We start from the raw sequence: 12,178 nt of genomic DNA, 5'->3' as shown, positions 1-12,178 counted from the left end.
ATGCGTGAGAGAGAAAAAGCCAGTATAACTTTTTGTTTTTTTTCCATTAACTTGGAAGGCTGTAAAGTGTATAAAATAAAAAATTTTAAAAAGTACTACAAAAAAGGATTAAAGCTGGGAGAGAGTAAAGAACAGAATATAGCAGGTTGTCTGACTTTTTAGACTATGGTTAGAGTATAAAATAGTTCTGTAGATTTTAGCTGGGGAGGGAGGAAAACCTATACAGTTTTTAATTTTTATATAAACTATAATCCAGTCCCAGAGCTGACATTTGATTTTTTTTAAAGTTCTCTGCTTGTAAAATTGCATTCAAAGCCTTGTCCAATACTTCTGTTTGTTTACAGTTGCAGATATTATATTTTAAGTTTTACCTTTTATGATCCTGAAATAACCATTTATTATTTTGTTGGTTTTTTAAAAAAAATAAAGTTTAAAATAAAACTATGGCAAGTGTGGACTCTGTGAGGAATCTTCCTTTGTGTTTGAGGTTTTATTTTTTGTGTGTGTGTGTATCCTGTACAGCGAGGTTGTCCTTCGTAACCAAGAAAAGAATGGAGGGGAAATAAAATTATTCCTTTTTTTTTTAAAAGAAAAACAACAAAAAAATGAACTTGTATGTGGCATGTTTTGTATTGGATATAATTTTGAAATGTATATAATTTATGTTTAAAGAGGCAAAGAGTGCGTTTCAAATTTTGCTTCTGAGTTTGTTTTTAAATAAAAAAATAAAGGTGCATTTTAAATACTGGGTGATCTTGGACTTCTGCTTGTGTGTGTTCTCTCCCCCACTTCCTCAGTTGAAATGTGGCTCAAGTTCCTGGCTCCTGCTTCCCATACGGTCTTCTGGGAAGAGATTTTGGAGACCGTCACTCTGGCCCAGTGCTGCATAGGCGCTGGAGGTGCCCAAAGGATCATAACTCTTCCCCTCCCTCCCTCCAATGTTCAGGACCGGTTGCTCCTTCCCTGCTGCTATAACAAGGGGCAGGTGCACCCGTCCCAGCCTGTGCCCCAAGGCTGCACTCTGCAGGAATGCCTGGAGTTGGTGCAACACATAACCCAGGAACTGGCCCCTACCTGGGGGCCCCCCACTACAGAAAGGATGTGGATGCATTGGAGAGGGTCCAGCGGAGGGCGACCAAAATGATAAGGGGGCTGGTGTGCATGACCTAAGAGGAGAGACTGAGAGATCTGGTAGCCGAGTTAGTCTGTACAGAAAAAAACCAACAAATGGTCTGGTAGCACTTTATAGACTAACAAAACATGTAGGTGATATCATGAGCTTTCGTGGGCACAGCCCGCTTCTTCGGTCATCTGCAGAAGCGGGCTGTGCCCACGAAAGCTCATGATACCATCTATATGTTTTGTTAGTCTATAAAGTGCTACCAGACCATTTGTTGGGTGTGTGTGTGTGGGGGGGGGGGTGCTCTGGGTTTGCAGAAGAGAAGAGGGAGGGGGGGTTTGACAGCAGAGCGGTCCTGAAGGGAGGTTCCACAGGGGATGGAGAGTGGCAGATGGCAGAAGAAGGAGCAATGGGCTCAAGGTGCAGTGGGGGAGGGGGCAGGTGGGAGAGGAGGAAAAATGATTCCCCAGGCGGGCAGGGCGGTGCTGGGCGGGTTCCCTAGGGAGGGGGTGACCGAGTGGGGCTGGTCCCGCCTTGGGCAGAGGCCTGGACTCGATGGCGCCTGGGTCCTGGGGTTCATAGACCTTAAGGTCAGAAGGGACCATTATGATCATCTAGTCTGACCCCCTGCACAGTGCAGGTCACAGAATCTCACCCAACCCTCTTAGAATAATCCTCTCACCTATATCTCAGATAGTGAAGCCTTCAAATACTTTGAAGGTCCCAAGATGCAGAGAATCCTCCAGCTGTGATCTGTGCCCCATGCTACAGAGGAAGGCGAAAAACCTCCAGGGCCTCTGCCAATCTACCCTGGAGGAAAATTCCTTCCCGACCCCAAATATGGCGATCAGCTAAACCCTGAGCATGTGGGCAAGACTCACCAGCCAGACACCCAGAAATTCTCTATCGTAACTCCTATCATCCCTCCAGTGACCTATTTCCCACTGATAATGAATGGTCAATTAGTTACCAAGATCATGGTATCTCATCAAACCATCCCCTTATCATAGAATCATAGAACTGGAAGAGACCCCAGAAGGTCAAGTCCAGCCCCCTGCCCAAGGCAGGACCAATCCCAACTAAATCAACCCGGCCAGGGCTTTGTCAAGCCGAGACTTAAACACCTCTAGGGATGGAGACTCCACTGCTTCCCTAGGGAACCCAGCCCAGCGCTTCCCCACCCTCCTAGGGAAATAGTTTTTCCTAATATCCAACCTAGACCTCCCCCACTGCAGCTTGAGACCATCGCTCCTTGTTCTGCATCCGTCACTACTGAGAACAGCCTCTCTCCAGCCTCTGGACCCCCCTCCAGGAAGTTGCAGGCTGCTCTCAAATCCCCCCCCGCTCTTCGCTTCTGCAGACTGAACAGACCCGAGTCTCTCAGCCTCTCCTCGTAGGTCACGTGCTCCAGCCCCCCAATCATTTGGGTCCCCCCGGCCCCGCTGCAAAGCGCCACGTCCAGTCTGGGGGGGGGGGGGGGCAGAACGGGACCCAACGCTCCAGATGTGGCCTCCCCAGCGCCGAAGGAGGGTTCGCGGCTCCCGCCCCGCCCCCTGCTGGCCGGGGGGTTCCGTGAACCGGAAGGTCGTGCAGGCTCCGGGGGGGGGGGGGGGGCAAAGGTCACCGGCCTCAGGAGTCAATTCCTCCCCCGCGCGGCCTACTTCCGGTCACATGACCTCTGCGGGCGGAAATGGCTGAAGTAGATCCGGGCGGAAGTGACCCGGTCCCGTTGCTGCCCCCGGGCGTTCGGCGGCAGCGAGACGAGCCGCGGCTGGAGCGGCCATGGAGGCGGTAAGAGCCCGACCCGGCCGGGGTGGGGGGGCCCGGCGCCTCCGGGATCGGGCACCCGCGTCCCTTCCCCCGCCTCCCCCCGGATCGGGCCCCGCCTCCCCCCGGATCGGGCCCCGCCTCCCCCCGGATCGGGGCCGCCTCCCCCCTTCCCTCCCGCGTCCCCCGCCTCCCCCCGGATCGGGCCCCGCCTCCCGCGTCCTCCGCCACCCCCGGATCGGGCCCCGCCTCCCCCCTTCCCCTCCCGCGTCCTCCCCCTCCCCCCGGATCGGGCCCCCCATCCCCCGATCGGCCCCCCCCTTCCCTTCCTCATCTTTCGACACCCCCCTGGATCGGGCCCTCGCTCCCTCCCCCCCATAGGGCCCCCTCCTGTATTCGCCCCCCCCCCCCGGATCGGGCCCCCAAAGGCCAAGCCGCCAGGAACCGAACAGGGCTGGGGCTGGGGTGAGGGTGCCCTGGGCCGGGCCAGCGCAGTGACCCCCGAGGTGGCCCTTGGGCTGCTGCGTTTCCCTGGCCGGCCACCAACTTGAGAGTCCGGGGTCAGGGCAGTTTTCCGACTGGGTGACGGGAGCTGGGTGTTTCTCTTCCTCCCTCTGCCGCCCTGGCCCGTCCAGCTGGCGGGGAGCCTGGACTTTCCTGCCCAAAGCCCAGTGCGCTCCCCGGCGCCTGTGTCCCCGCTGGTCAGCTGTGACGTGTGTGCGCAGCCCTGCGGAGGGGCTCTGGGCTGTCCCGTGCCAGTGAAGCGAGTGGCACCCTGGCGCTGTGCACGGGAAAGGCCCCTGCCCAGCCTCCGCTGTGTTCAAGGCCCAACTCAGGTATCGCCTGGATCCCCCATCTCCCACTCCTGGGATTTTGCTGGGCTGAGCCAGGCGCTGTGGACTCATGTGCCTCAGCCCAGCTTCCCCCGTGCCCCAGCCAAGAGGCTGATGCATGCCAGGTTCTGGGCTCCTGGGCTGAAAGCAGCATTCCTGGCCTAGCCAGGCACGGGCAGGGGGCTAAAGTCCCAGCATGCAGCCCAGGGCAGCCAATGGAGGTTGGAGAGTACCACGCCTGGCGGGATTTGCTCCCTGTTCCTTAGTGCTCATTCCAGCCCTGCTGCTTGGCTCCAGACACAGACCTGAGAGGTGCTGGGGGAGCATCTTCTGACTGGCCAAGCTGGGCCCTTTCAGGCATCCCCAAGGCCATGCTCCTCTGCAGCAGAGGCCAGGTGTGTGGCTGAAGCTGGGTGCTGGGAGGGGCAGCTCCAGCTGTTTGTTTTGGGCAGGCTGGAGCAATGCCCATCTTAAAGGGACAGAGCCCTCTGCTTAGGGCTGTCCGGGAGTCTGCAGTCAGCCCGAGCCCCAGCGAGGCGACCACCTCTAGGGGGGTTAGCAAGATTGTGGCTGAGCGGCCAAGTCTGGTCTAAGTCCTGCCTGTGTGAAAATGGCCATGGTGGGATGAGCTAACAGGACTGGGCCTAGAGCCACGGTGGTCTCTGGTCTCCAGCGCATCTGTGCTGAGATGCAGCTGGCCTGGCCTGATCCAGGACTGGCCGGCTCCCGGGCCCCGCCCTGGCAGCGGTTCACCTGATGGGGCAATGCTGCCAGGACGTGGCCGCTAGGTGCGTCAGAGCGCTAGGCTGCCTGTCGGAGGCATGCGAAGCGATTCCTGGGTGCGGTTTGTGAAGCGTAATTGGAGAGGAAGTAAGGCCCGCAGCTTCCTCCAGAGCCTGGCCAGCCCTGGGATGGAGCCAAGTTCTGCCTCGGAAAAGGAAAAGTGCGGCTTGGCTTTCTCTTCCCCTCCGCGAGCTCCCTGGCTGAGTGGGCCCTGCCAGCCCGATGCGGGGGGCAGTTACTGTCCCAGCCGGCTCCAAGAGCTAACAGTGCACTGGGGAAAGAGCAGTTTAGAGCAAGGGCTGGGAGCCGGGACCCCTGGATTCCTTCCTCGCCTAAGGCTGCCTCACTGTGTGGGCAAGTCGCTCTCCCAGTCAGCTGGGCCCAGCAACCGCTGGTGGGAGGAGCGGGGCTTCCCCTTGGGAGCAGGCAGGGGAAGGGAACCGGCTGCCCTGCATCCTGCGCTCCTTGCCCTGAGCGGGGAGGGTAGGCTCGGGCATGGTGCAGAGGGTCCCAGTGCCACTGCCTCCGGGGGCGGGGGGGCTTTCCAAAATCTCTTTAACAAATCATTTGGAGGTGCTGCAGCAGCAGGGCCGGGGGGGAGGCCGGTTTGCCCGCAGCAGCGGGAGGGGGGGAGGCTGGTTTGCCCCCAGCAGCAGGGCCGGGGGGAGAGGCCGGTTTGCCCACAGCAGCAGGGCCGGGGCGGGGGGAGAGGCCGGTTTGCCCACAGCAGCAGGGCCGGAGAGGGCTGGGGGGAAGCCGGTTTGCCCCCAGCAGCAGGGCTGAGCAGCAATGGGGGGATGCCCACTTAGCAGGGCTGGGCAGGGGGAGGTCCCCGGGCTGCCATGCTCCCTTCCCAAAGCCCTGGGTCCGTGGTACGGGGCGGGAGTGCAGCTCGTCTCACGGCTCTGCTCTGCGGGAGGGTCTCGAGCTGGGGCGCAGGCCTGTGGCTTACCGGGGAGCCCCTGATTTCTGTGTCTGCAGGGCCCGGTTCCTGAGAGCGCTGCCCAGAAGTGCCCCCTGGCACCGGAAGGTGAGGGCTGGTTCCCCGGGGGGTGGGTTGTGTCGGGCGGGAAGGCCCCAGCCCTGTGGTATCCAGACCGGCCCTGGCAGGGCTTGGCCCAGCCTCTGGGGACAGGGCGATTTTTCAAGCCCATTGCTTCTTGCCCTGCCCTTGATGGCAGAATGATTTACCGCCCCCTGTGCCGGCCGGCGCAGTTCTTGGCCCCGGCTCCCCCCTCGGCAGGCTCACAGCCCGGGGCGCTCATGTCCTGGGGGCTGGTCTGTAGCTCTCCTGTCTCCCATGGGCCCTCCTCTCTGCCCTGCGAGCACCCAGGCAGGCTGGGAGCCTGAGCTAGGCCCGGAGTGTAGGGCCATGCAGCGGGGGATGTGCCCTGACTAGGAGCAAAACCCCAGGGCCCCCCATGGCCCCTCAGACTTTCCCCGCCGCAGTCATGGCTCCCCCAGCCCGGCTCACTGCTGAAGCAGGTCCCTGCTTTCCCCCCCCAGAGGCAGAGCCGGGCAGTGGGGTCTACTCCTGCTTCATGAAGTCCCATCGCTGCTACGACCTGATCCCCACCAGCTCCAAGCTGGTCGTCTTCGACACCTCCCTGCAGGTGGGTGCGCGCCTGGGCGTCCTGTGTGCCACGCCCCAGTGTGGGTCCTCCACGGCACGGATGGGCATAGGCTGGGGGGCACAAGGCCCAGAGATGGGCTTCCCTGGGCACGGCCCCCAGTGCTCAGACAGGCACTGCCCCAGCCCCTCCCCCGTCCTAGCCTCCCCCCCCAGAGCTCTGGCAAGCACTGATCACTCCCCACCCCCCTTGCCACCCCACAGCTCAGACAGGCACTGCCCCAGCCCCTCCCCCGTCCTAGCCCCCCCCCCCCCCCAGAGCTCTGGCAAGCACTGATCACTCCCCACCCCCCTTGCCACCCCACAGCTCAGACAGGCACTGCCCCAGCCCCTCCCCCGTCCTAGCCCCCCCCCCCCCCAGAGCTCTGGCAAGCACTGATCACTCCCCACCCCCCTTGCCACCCCACAGCTCAGACAGGCACTGCCCCAGCCCCTCCCCCGTCCTAGCCCCCCCCCCCCCCAGAGCTCTGGCAAGCACTGATCACTCCCCACCCCCCTTGCCACCCCACAGCTCAGACAGGCACTGCCCCAGCCCCTCCCCCATCCTAACCCCCCCCCCCCCCCCAGAGCTCTGGCAAGCACTGATCACTCCCCACCCCCCTTGCCACCCCACAGGTCAGACAGGCACTGCCCCTGCCCCTCCCCCGTCCTAGCCCCTCCCCCACAGCTCAGACAGTCACTGCCCTTGCCCTCTCCCACTCCGCCCCAGGCGCTCTCACCGGTGGGGGCCCTCCTCCCCCCGGGTCTGACGCGGAGCATGTGTTGGTCTGCAGGTGAAGAAAGCTTTCTTTGCTCTGGTTACCAACGGCGTGCGGGCCGCCCCGCTGTGGGACAGCAAGACGCAAAGCTTTGTGGGTAAGTCCAGGCTGGGGTGGAAGAGCCGGGGGTGGGAGGGCCTGGGGCTGCCCCATTCACTCGCGCTCTCCCCACCAGGGATGCTGACCATCACCGACTTCATCAACATCCTCCATCGGTACTACAAGTCGGCCTTGGTAAGGACCCTGCCAGCTTCGTTCCTGTGGAGCTGAGCCCCCCCCCCCCCCCACCATAACAGGGTCAGGCCCCTTGCTCCTGGCCACGTATTGGCCCTGGGGTCTGCATCTGCCTCGCAGTCCCCAAGCCACGCCCCGGTCGCCTGACACCCCTCCCCCCTCATCTAGGTGCAAATCTACGAGCTGGAGGAGCACAAGATTGAGACGTGGCGAGGTGAGGGGGGTGCACGGGCCTCCGTGCTGGGGGGCGGGTGCAGTGGTGCCGGGTGTGGGGAATGGAAGCAGGGGCTATGGGGCGCTGCCAAGGATGGGGGGCTGGGATCCCCTGGGTGCTGCCGAGCCCCCTGTGCCGAGGGCAGAGCTGATCTGTCTTGGACCCTGAGCCCACCTGTCATGGCTCCTCCCTTGCCTGGGACCCCCCTGCACTACGGGCACCGTGCCACCAGCTCCCTCCCCCCCACCCCCGGCAGAGGCCCGTGGGTCGCCACCAGCTCCCTCCCCCCCCCACCCCCGGCAGAGGCCCGTGGGTCGCCACCAGCTCCCTCCCCCCCCCCCACCCCCGGCAGAGGCCCGTGGGTCCCCACCAGCTCCCTCCCCCCCCCACCCCCGGCAGAGGCCCGTGGGTCCCCACCAGCTCCCTCCCCCCCCCACCCCCGGCAGAGGCCCGTGGGTCGCCACCAGCTCCCTCCCCCCCCCACCCCCGGCAGAGGCCCGTGGGTCCCCACCAGCTCCCTCCCCTCCACCCCCGGCAGAGGCCCGTGAGTCACCATCTCGCTCAGCACGGCTTCTCTCCCCACAGAGGTGTATCTGCAAGACTCCTTCAAGCCCCTGGTCTGCATCTCCCCCAATGCCAGGTAAGGCCTTCGCTGCTGGCGCCCCCCCGTGCCCGCTGGGAAAGGGGGCGATGGGATTATTTCTGTGTGTTGCCCTAGAGCCCAGGGTGCCGTGGGAGGGGGGGGGGCTCCTCGTGCTGCAGGGGCGGGCTGCTCTGGGGCTGCAGGCTGCTACCCACTGCTGGCAGAGCGGCCCCAGAGGCCTGCGCTGAGCTCCCGGCCTGGCCCGCCCTCGCTGGGAGGAGAACCCAGGAGTCCCGGTGGCGTTGCTGCCACCGACCCTGCCCCCTTCTGTCTCGCAGCCTCTTCGACGCCGTCTCCTCGCTGATCCGCAACAAGATCCACCGGCTGCCCGTCATCGACCCGGCCTCGGGGAACACGCTCTACATCCTCACCCACAAACGCATCCTTAAATTCCTCAAGCTCTTCGTAAGTCCTGCCCCGCCCCCGCCCTCCCCCTGCAGGGGGCGCCCCGGGCTGGGCCGTGCCCTGTGGCTCACGGCTCCCCCCCCCCCGGTCCCCACAGATAGCCGAGGTCCCAAAGCCGGATTTCATGGCCAAGACGCTGGAGGAGCTCCAGGTTGGCACCTACAGCAACATTGCCCTGGTGCGTGCCAACACGCCCCTCTACGTGGCCCTTGGCATCTTCGTGCAGCACCGCGTCTCCGCCCTGCCGGTGGTGGACGAGTCAGGTGAGCGGGATGGGGGGGTGGAGAACATGGCGTGTCCCAGCTCAGAACCCGCTGCCCCCTTGAGCCTGTGGTCTCTGTCTCCCCCCGCCCCCAGGGGGCAGGTCTGGAGCCTCCCCTCGCGGCAGGATACTGCCGGCCCCTTGCTCCGGGGGGCTCTTGGGGCTGCAACTGATTCCTCAGCACGTTGGGCTACCTGCCAGCTTGTCCTCTGCCTCTCCTGGGGTGCTGAGCTGAGCCCCCCCCCCCCCCCGGGGGCCAGGCCAAGCTGAGACACCCCCGGTGCGGAACCAGAGCCCCCCAAGAACATGCCGATCCTGAGCACACCCCCAGACCAGAGCGTTGCTCTGTCTCTGCAGCAGGACTTTGCAAAGGGCTCTCGGTTTCCCGTGGCTCCCCGGGTTGGGCTGCCTGGCTGCTCCGTGTCCCTCCCCCCCTCAGGCTGCAGGTGCCCCTCGCGGGAAGCTCATGATGGACCCGCACGTTCCTGGCGCTCAGTCTGGGCTCCCGGGAGCTGCCAGGCAACGTGGGGAGACCGCCACGGGAATTGAGCCGCCGTCGGGGTGCCGGCTGGCCACCTGGATCCCCAGCAACCTGCACTGCTGTCAGTCCCAGCCCACGTTGGCCCAGACACCAGCCAGCCCCGGGCCCATAGTAGGGATGTCACAGAGCAATGGAGTAACGTGAGTGTATCCGCGAGTGGAGTACTCGACCACTCACGCTCCCCCCCGCTCCTCCCCGTCTTGCTGCCTCTCATACAGAGGCAGCAAGGCTGGGGACGGGAGATGGTGCTGGGGGGGAGCTGGCTTAAAAGCCAGTTCCCCCCAGCACTGTCTCCGTGGTGCCGCCTGCTGCGGAGGCAGCCGGGGCGGGGGGCGAAGGGAGGCTGCTCCGGCAGCAGCTCCTGTTTGCGGCAGCCCGGGCTGGCTCACTCAGCCCGGGACGCTGCACTTGAAATGTAGGAAGGACCCGGCATCTCTTCCTACGGTTAAAATGCAGAGCTGTGGTGCGGGGGGCTGCCAGAGCTACCCTGCTGCGGCTCCGCAGAGCGGCCCTTCTCCAATTGTATCGACTACACAGTTCGCTGGTTAACCACAATTTCACACCCTTACCGCCCCCCCCCCCCAACTCTGCGCTCCCACAACCAGGCCCAGTCCCCAGAGAGCCCGCAGGGCTGGAACGGACCCATCTGGCTAGGGGGAGGGATTCCCACCCTGCAGCCACTGTGGGGCAGGGAGGGGGGCCTGTGCTCATCTAACCAGTGTCTCCCCTCTGTCTTAGGTCGGGTGGTCGACATATACTCCAAGTTCGACGTAATTGTAAGTACTGGAGCTCCAGGGGTAGCCGGGTACTGACCCCAATGCAGAGCTTAGGGGGCGCTGCCTGCGTGGGCCAGTGGAACGGGGTGGGGGGTGCCGGGTGCTGGGACAGGGAGGGGTGGCGGGCTGGGGGGGGCCTTCGGGGCACCTTGCCTGTGCGGGCCGCTGGGACAGGGCAGTGAGACTGCAGGGGCTGCTCTGGCCGGTGGGCAGGGTGCTTCCCGCCCCCCGGCATGTGGCTGCCACATGCGCACTCCCCCGGCAGAGGTGCTGGTGGGTGCCTGTCACTGCTGGGCGTGGCCGACCCCAGCGCCTGCCACGGGCGGTCTCTGTGGGGCAGAGTGAGGGGAGCAGGCAGGTTTTGCCCTGCCCTGGCTCACCCCCAGCCCCGCCCCCAGAACCTGGCGGCCGAGAAGACCTACAACAACCTGGACGTGACGGTGACGCAGGCGCTGAGGCATCGCTCGCAGTACTTCGAGGGCGTCCGCACCTGCTACCGACACGAGACCCTGGAGACCATCATCAACCGGCTGGTGGAGGCCGAGGTAACCTCCCCCCCACCCCGGGACCCTTCATGGCCCTTCCTTTCCCCTGGGGTCCCTGTGGCCCGCAGGGCCCCTCCTGTAACTCCTGGGGAGGGACACGGCCCAGCAGCTTGGAGGGGAGCCCGGGGGAGGCCCTGGCTGGGTGTGGCATTAGCTGCACTGTCCCAGCCAGTCCCCCGCTTCGCCCCCAGCGCCTCCTCCCTGCACTTCCTGTCCCAAGGCAGTGTCCGTGCTGGGGGGCCGGCCTCTGGGTCTGCAGAGCCGTGGGAGGGAGCCGTGGGCTGCAGCGCCCCGTCTGACGTCCGTCCGTCCGTCTGTCTGTCTGCGCAGGTCCACAGGCTGGTGGTGGTGGATGAGAAGGAAGTGGTGAAGGGCATCATCTCGCTCTCGGACATCCTGCAGGCGCTGGTGCTCCCGGGAGGCCCCCGGCCCTGAGGGCGGCCCCGTGCTGCCTGCAGAGAGACTCTTGCTGAAGTGGGGGCCTGAGTAACAGGGACCAAGGAGGCCAGGCCCCCCCACCCAGCCATGCATCACCTGCTGGCTCTGCCACGGCTCCACCAGCATCATGCCTGCCTCCTTCCCCCTCCCCCCCAGCCAGCGGGAGGGGGGGCGTCATGCCAGCCAACAACCAGCAATAAACTCAGCCCCTTCTCCGGGGCAGGCTTGGTTGCTCCCTCCACGGGGCATGGGGCAGGGCTGGGCCCAGCCCTTTCCAGCACGTCTGTACCATGTGGGCGTTCGCCTGGGTGGAGCCTGGCCGGGCACCCGGTGGTGGTGCTGCCAGCCCCTCCTGCCTGGCCAGGGAAAGCCTCTGCGATCAGCTGCCCCCAAGCACCAGGCCTGTTCCCATTTCTGCACTCCGGGACCCTCGACTTTCCCATCTGGGAACTGGATCCGTTTCCTTATTTCCTTCCGGCCCCAGTGTGGGTCCTCAGCCAGCTCCTGCCCTGCAGCACTGCATGGCCGGTGCCCCTGGGCATCTGCCACGACCTTCCCCAGAGAGTGCGCCCGCGGTTTTTACTGAGCACCATTTTTGTAGCCTGTCTCCGGAGCTGGCTCGGTGTGGGCCGGGGCCTGGCTCCCTCTCTTCCTCGCGGGCCCAGGTTTGGAACCCATCCCGCCTGGCGTTGGCGGGTCTGGGCTAGTGCTTGTGGGGATTCTGGGGCGAGGAGCGTCTAGGGGCTTGTGTCTGGGCCCCCGCCCCGGCCCCCGCTGCACCCATCACTGTTCATTTATTGCAAGTCTAATAAAAACCAGGCCCTGTGTCTAGGAGCGGTTACTGGCCGGAGGCTGTTCACGTGGATGCGGCGTAGCTGGGGGGGGTGCGACAACTCCAGGGATCGATGGTTCTCCGGGGCCACTGGAGCCAGGACCTGCAATGGGCTTCAGCCCCCTGGGGACTGTTTGGGTCCGGGAGGGAAATCCCCCGCTCTGGGTGGAGGTCTCTGTCAGGGCGGGGCAGGTTCCTAGCCCTACCCCCACAGCCCCTGCCCTGCACGTCTGTGCTGCCTCCCCGGGCGGGCGAGACCCCCAGCCCAGCTGGGGGGCACGTGGCCTAGTGCTCAGGTAGCAGGGAGCTGAGAACGGGAGGAGTAAGTCCCTGTATGGAGCGGAACAGAATCCTGCAGCCCCCAAGGAGGCTCTCCCCAGCTTGGCCTGAGCCCGCT

General features: G+C 63.9%; 1 protein-coding gene across 2 annotated transcripts; it reads left to right on the top strand.

The window, feature by feature from the left end:
• Window positions 1-2,767: 2,767 nt before the first annotated feature.
• PRKAG1 (protein kinase AMP-activated non-catalytic subunit gamma 1) lies at window positions 2,768-11,783 on the top strand. Of its 2 annotated transcripts, XM_075901978.2 has the most exons (12): window positions 2,772-2,911; window positions 5,485-5,533; window positions 6,010-6,116; window positions 6,907-6,988; window positions 7,067-7,125; window positions 7,294-7,339; window positions 7,925-7,979; window positions 8,261-8,387; window positions 8,485-8,650; window positions 9,929-9,966; window positions 10,365-10,511; window positions 10,842-11,783. In XM_075901978.2, exons 1-12 carry the CDS (start codon window positions 2,903-2,905, stop codon window positions 10,944-10,946), a joined length of 990 nt encoding a protein of 329 aa, XP_075758093.2. In that variant the 5' UTR covers window positions 2,772-2,902; the 3' UTR covers window positions 10,947-11,783. The 2 variants fall into 2 exon arrangements, with proteins under 2 accessions (XP_075758092.2, XP_075758093.2); XM_075901977.2 differs by having other exon boundaries at window positions 2,768-2,911; window positions 6,907-7,125.
• The last annotated feature ends 395 nt before the right edge of the window (window positions 11,784-12,178 follow it).

The sequence above is a fragment of the Pelodiscus sinensis genome, chromosome 31 (assembly GCF_052426305.1).
Source record: "Pelodiscus sinensis isolate ZL-2025 chromosome 31, ASM5242630v1, whole genome shotgun sequence".
Lineage (NCBI taxonomy): Eukaryota > Metazoa > Chordata > Testudines > Trionychidae > Pelodiscus > Pelodiscus sinensis.
Note: the sequence above shows the minus strand (reverse complement) of the source record. Positions and strands in the feature narration are given on the sequence as shown.

What these genes read in the sequence shown, in the direction of transcription:
- PRKAG1 (XM_075901977.2), top strand. An exon ending in CAAGATTGAGACGTGGCGAG is followed by an intron (nt 7,340 to 7,924) that starts GTGAGGGGGGTG and finishes CTCTCCCCACAG; the next exon opens with AGGTGTATCTGCAAGACTCC. An exon ending in TGCATCTCCCCCAATGCCAG is followed by an intron (nt 7,980 to 8,260) that starts GTAAGGCCTTCG and finishes TCTGTCTCGCAG; the next exon opens with CCTCTTCGACGCCGTCTCCT.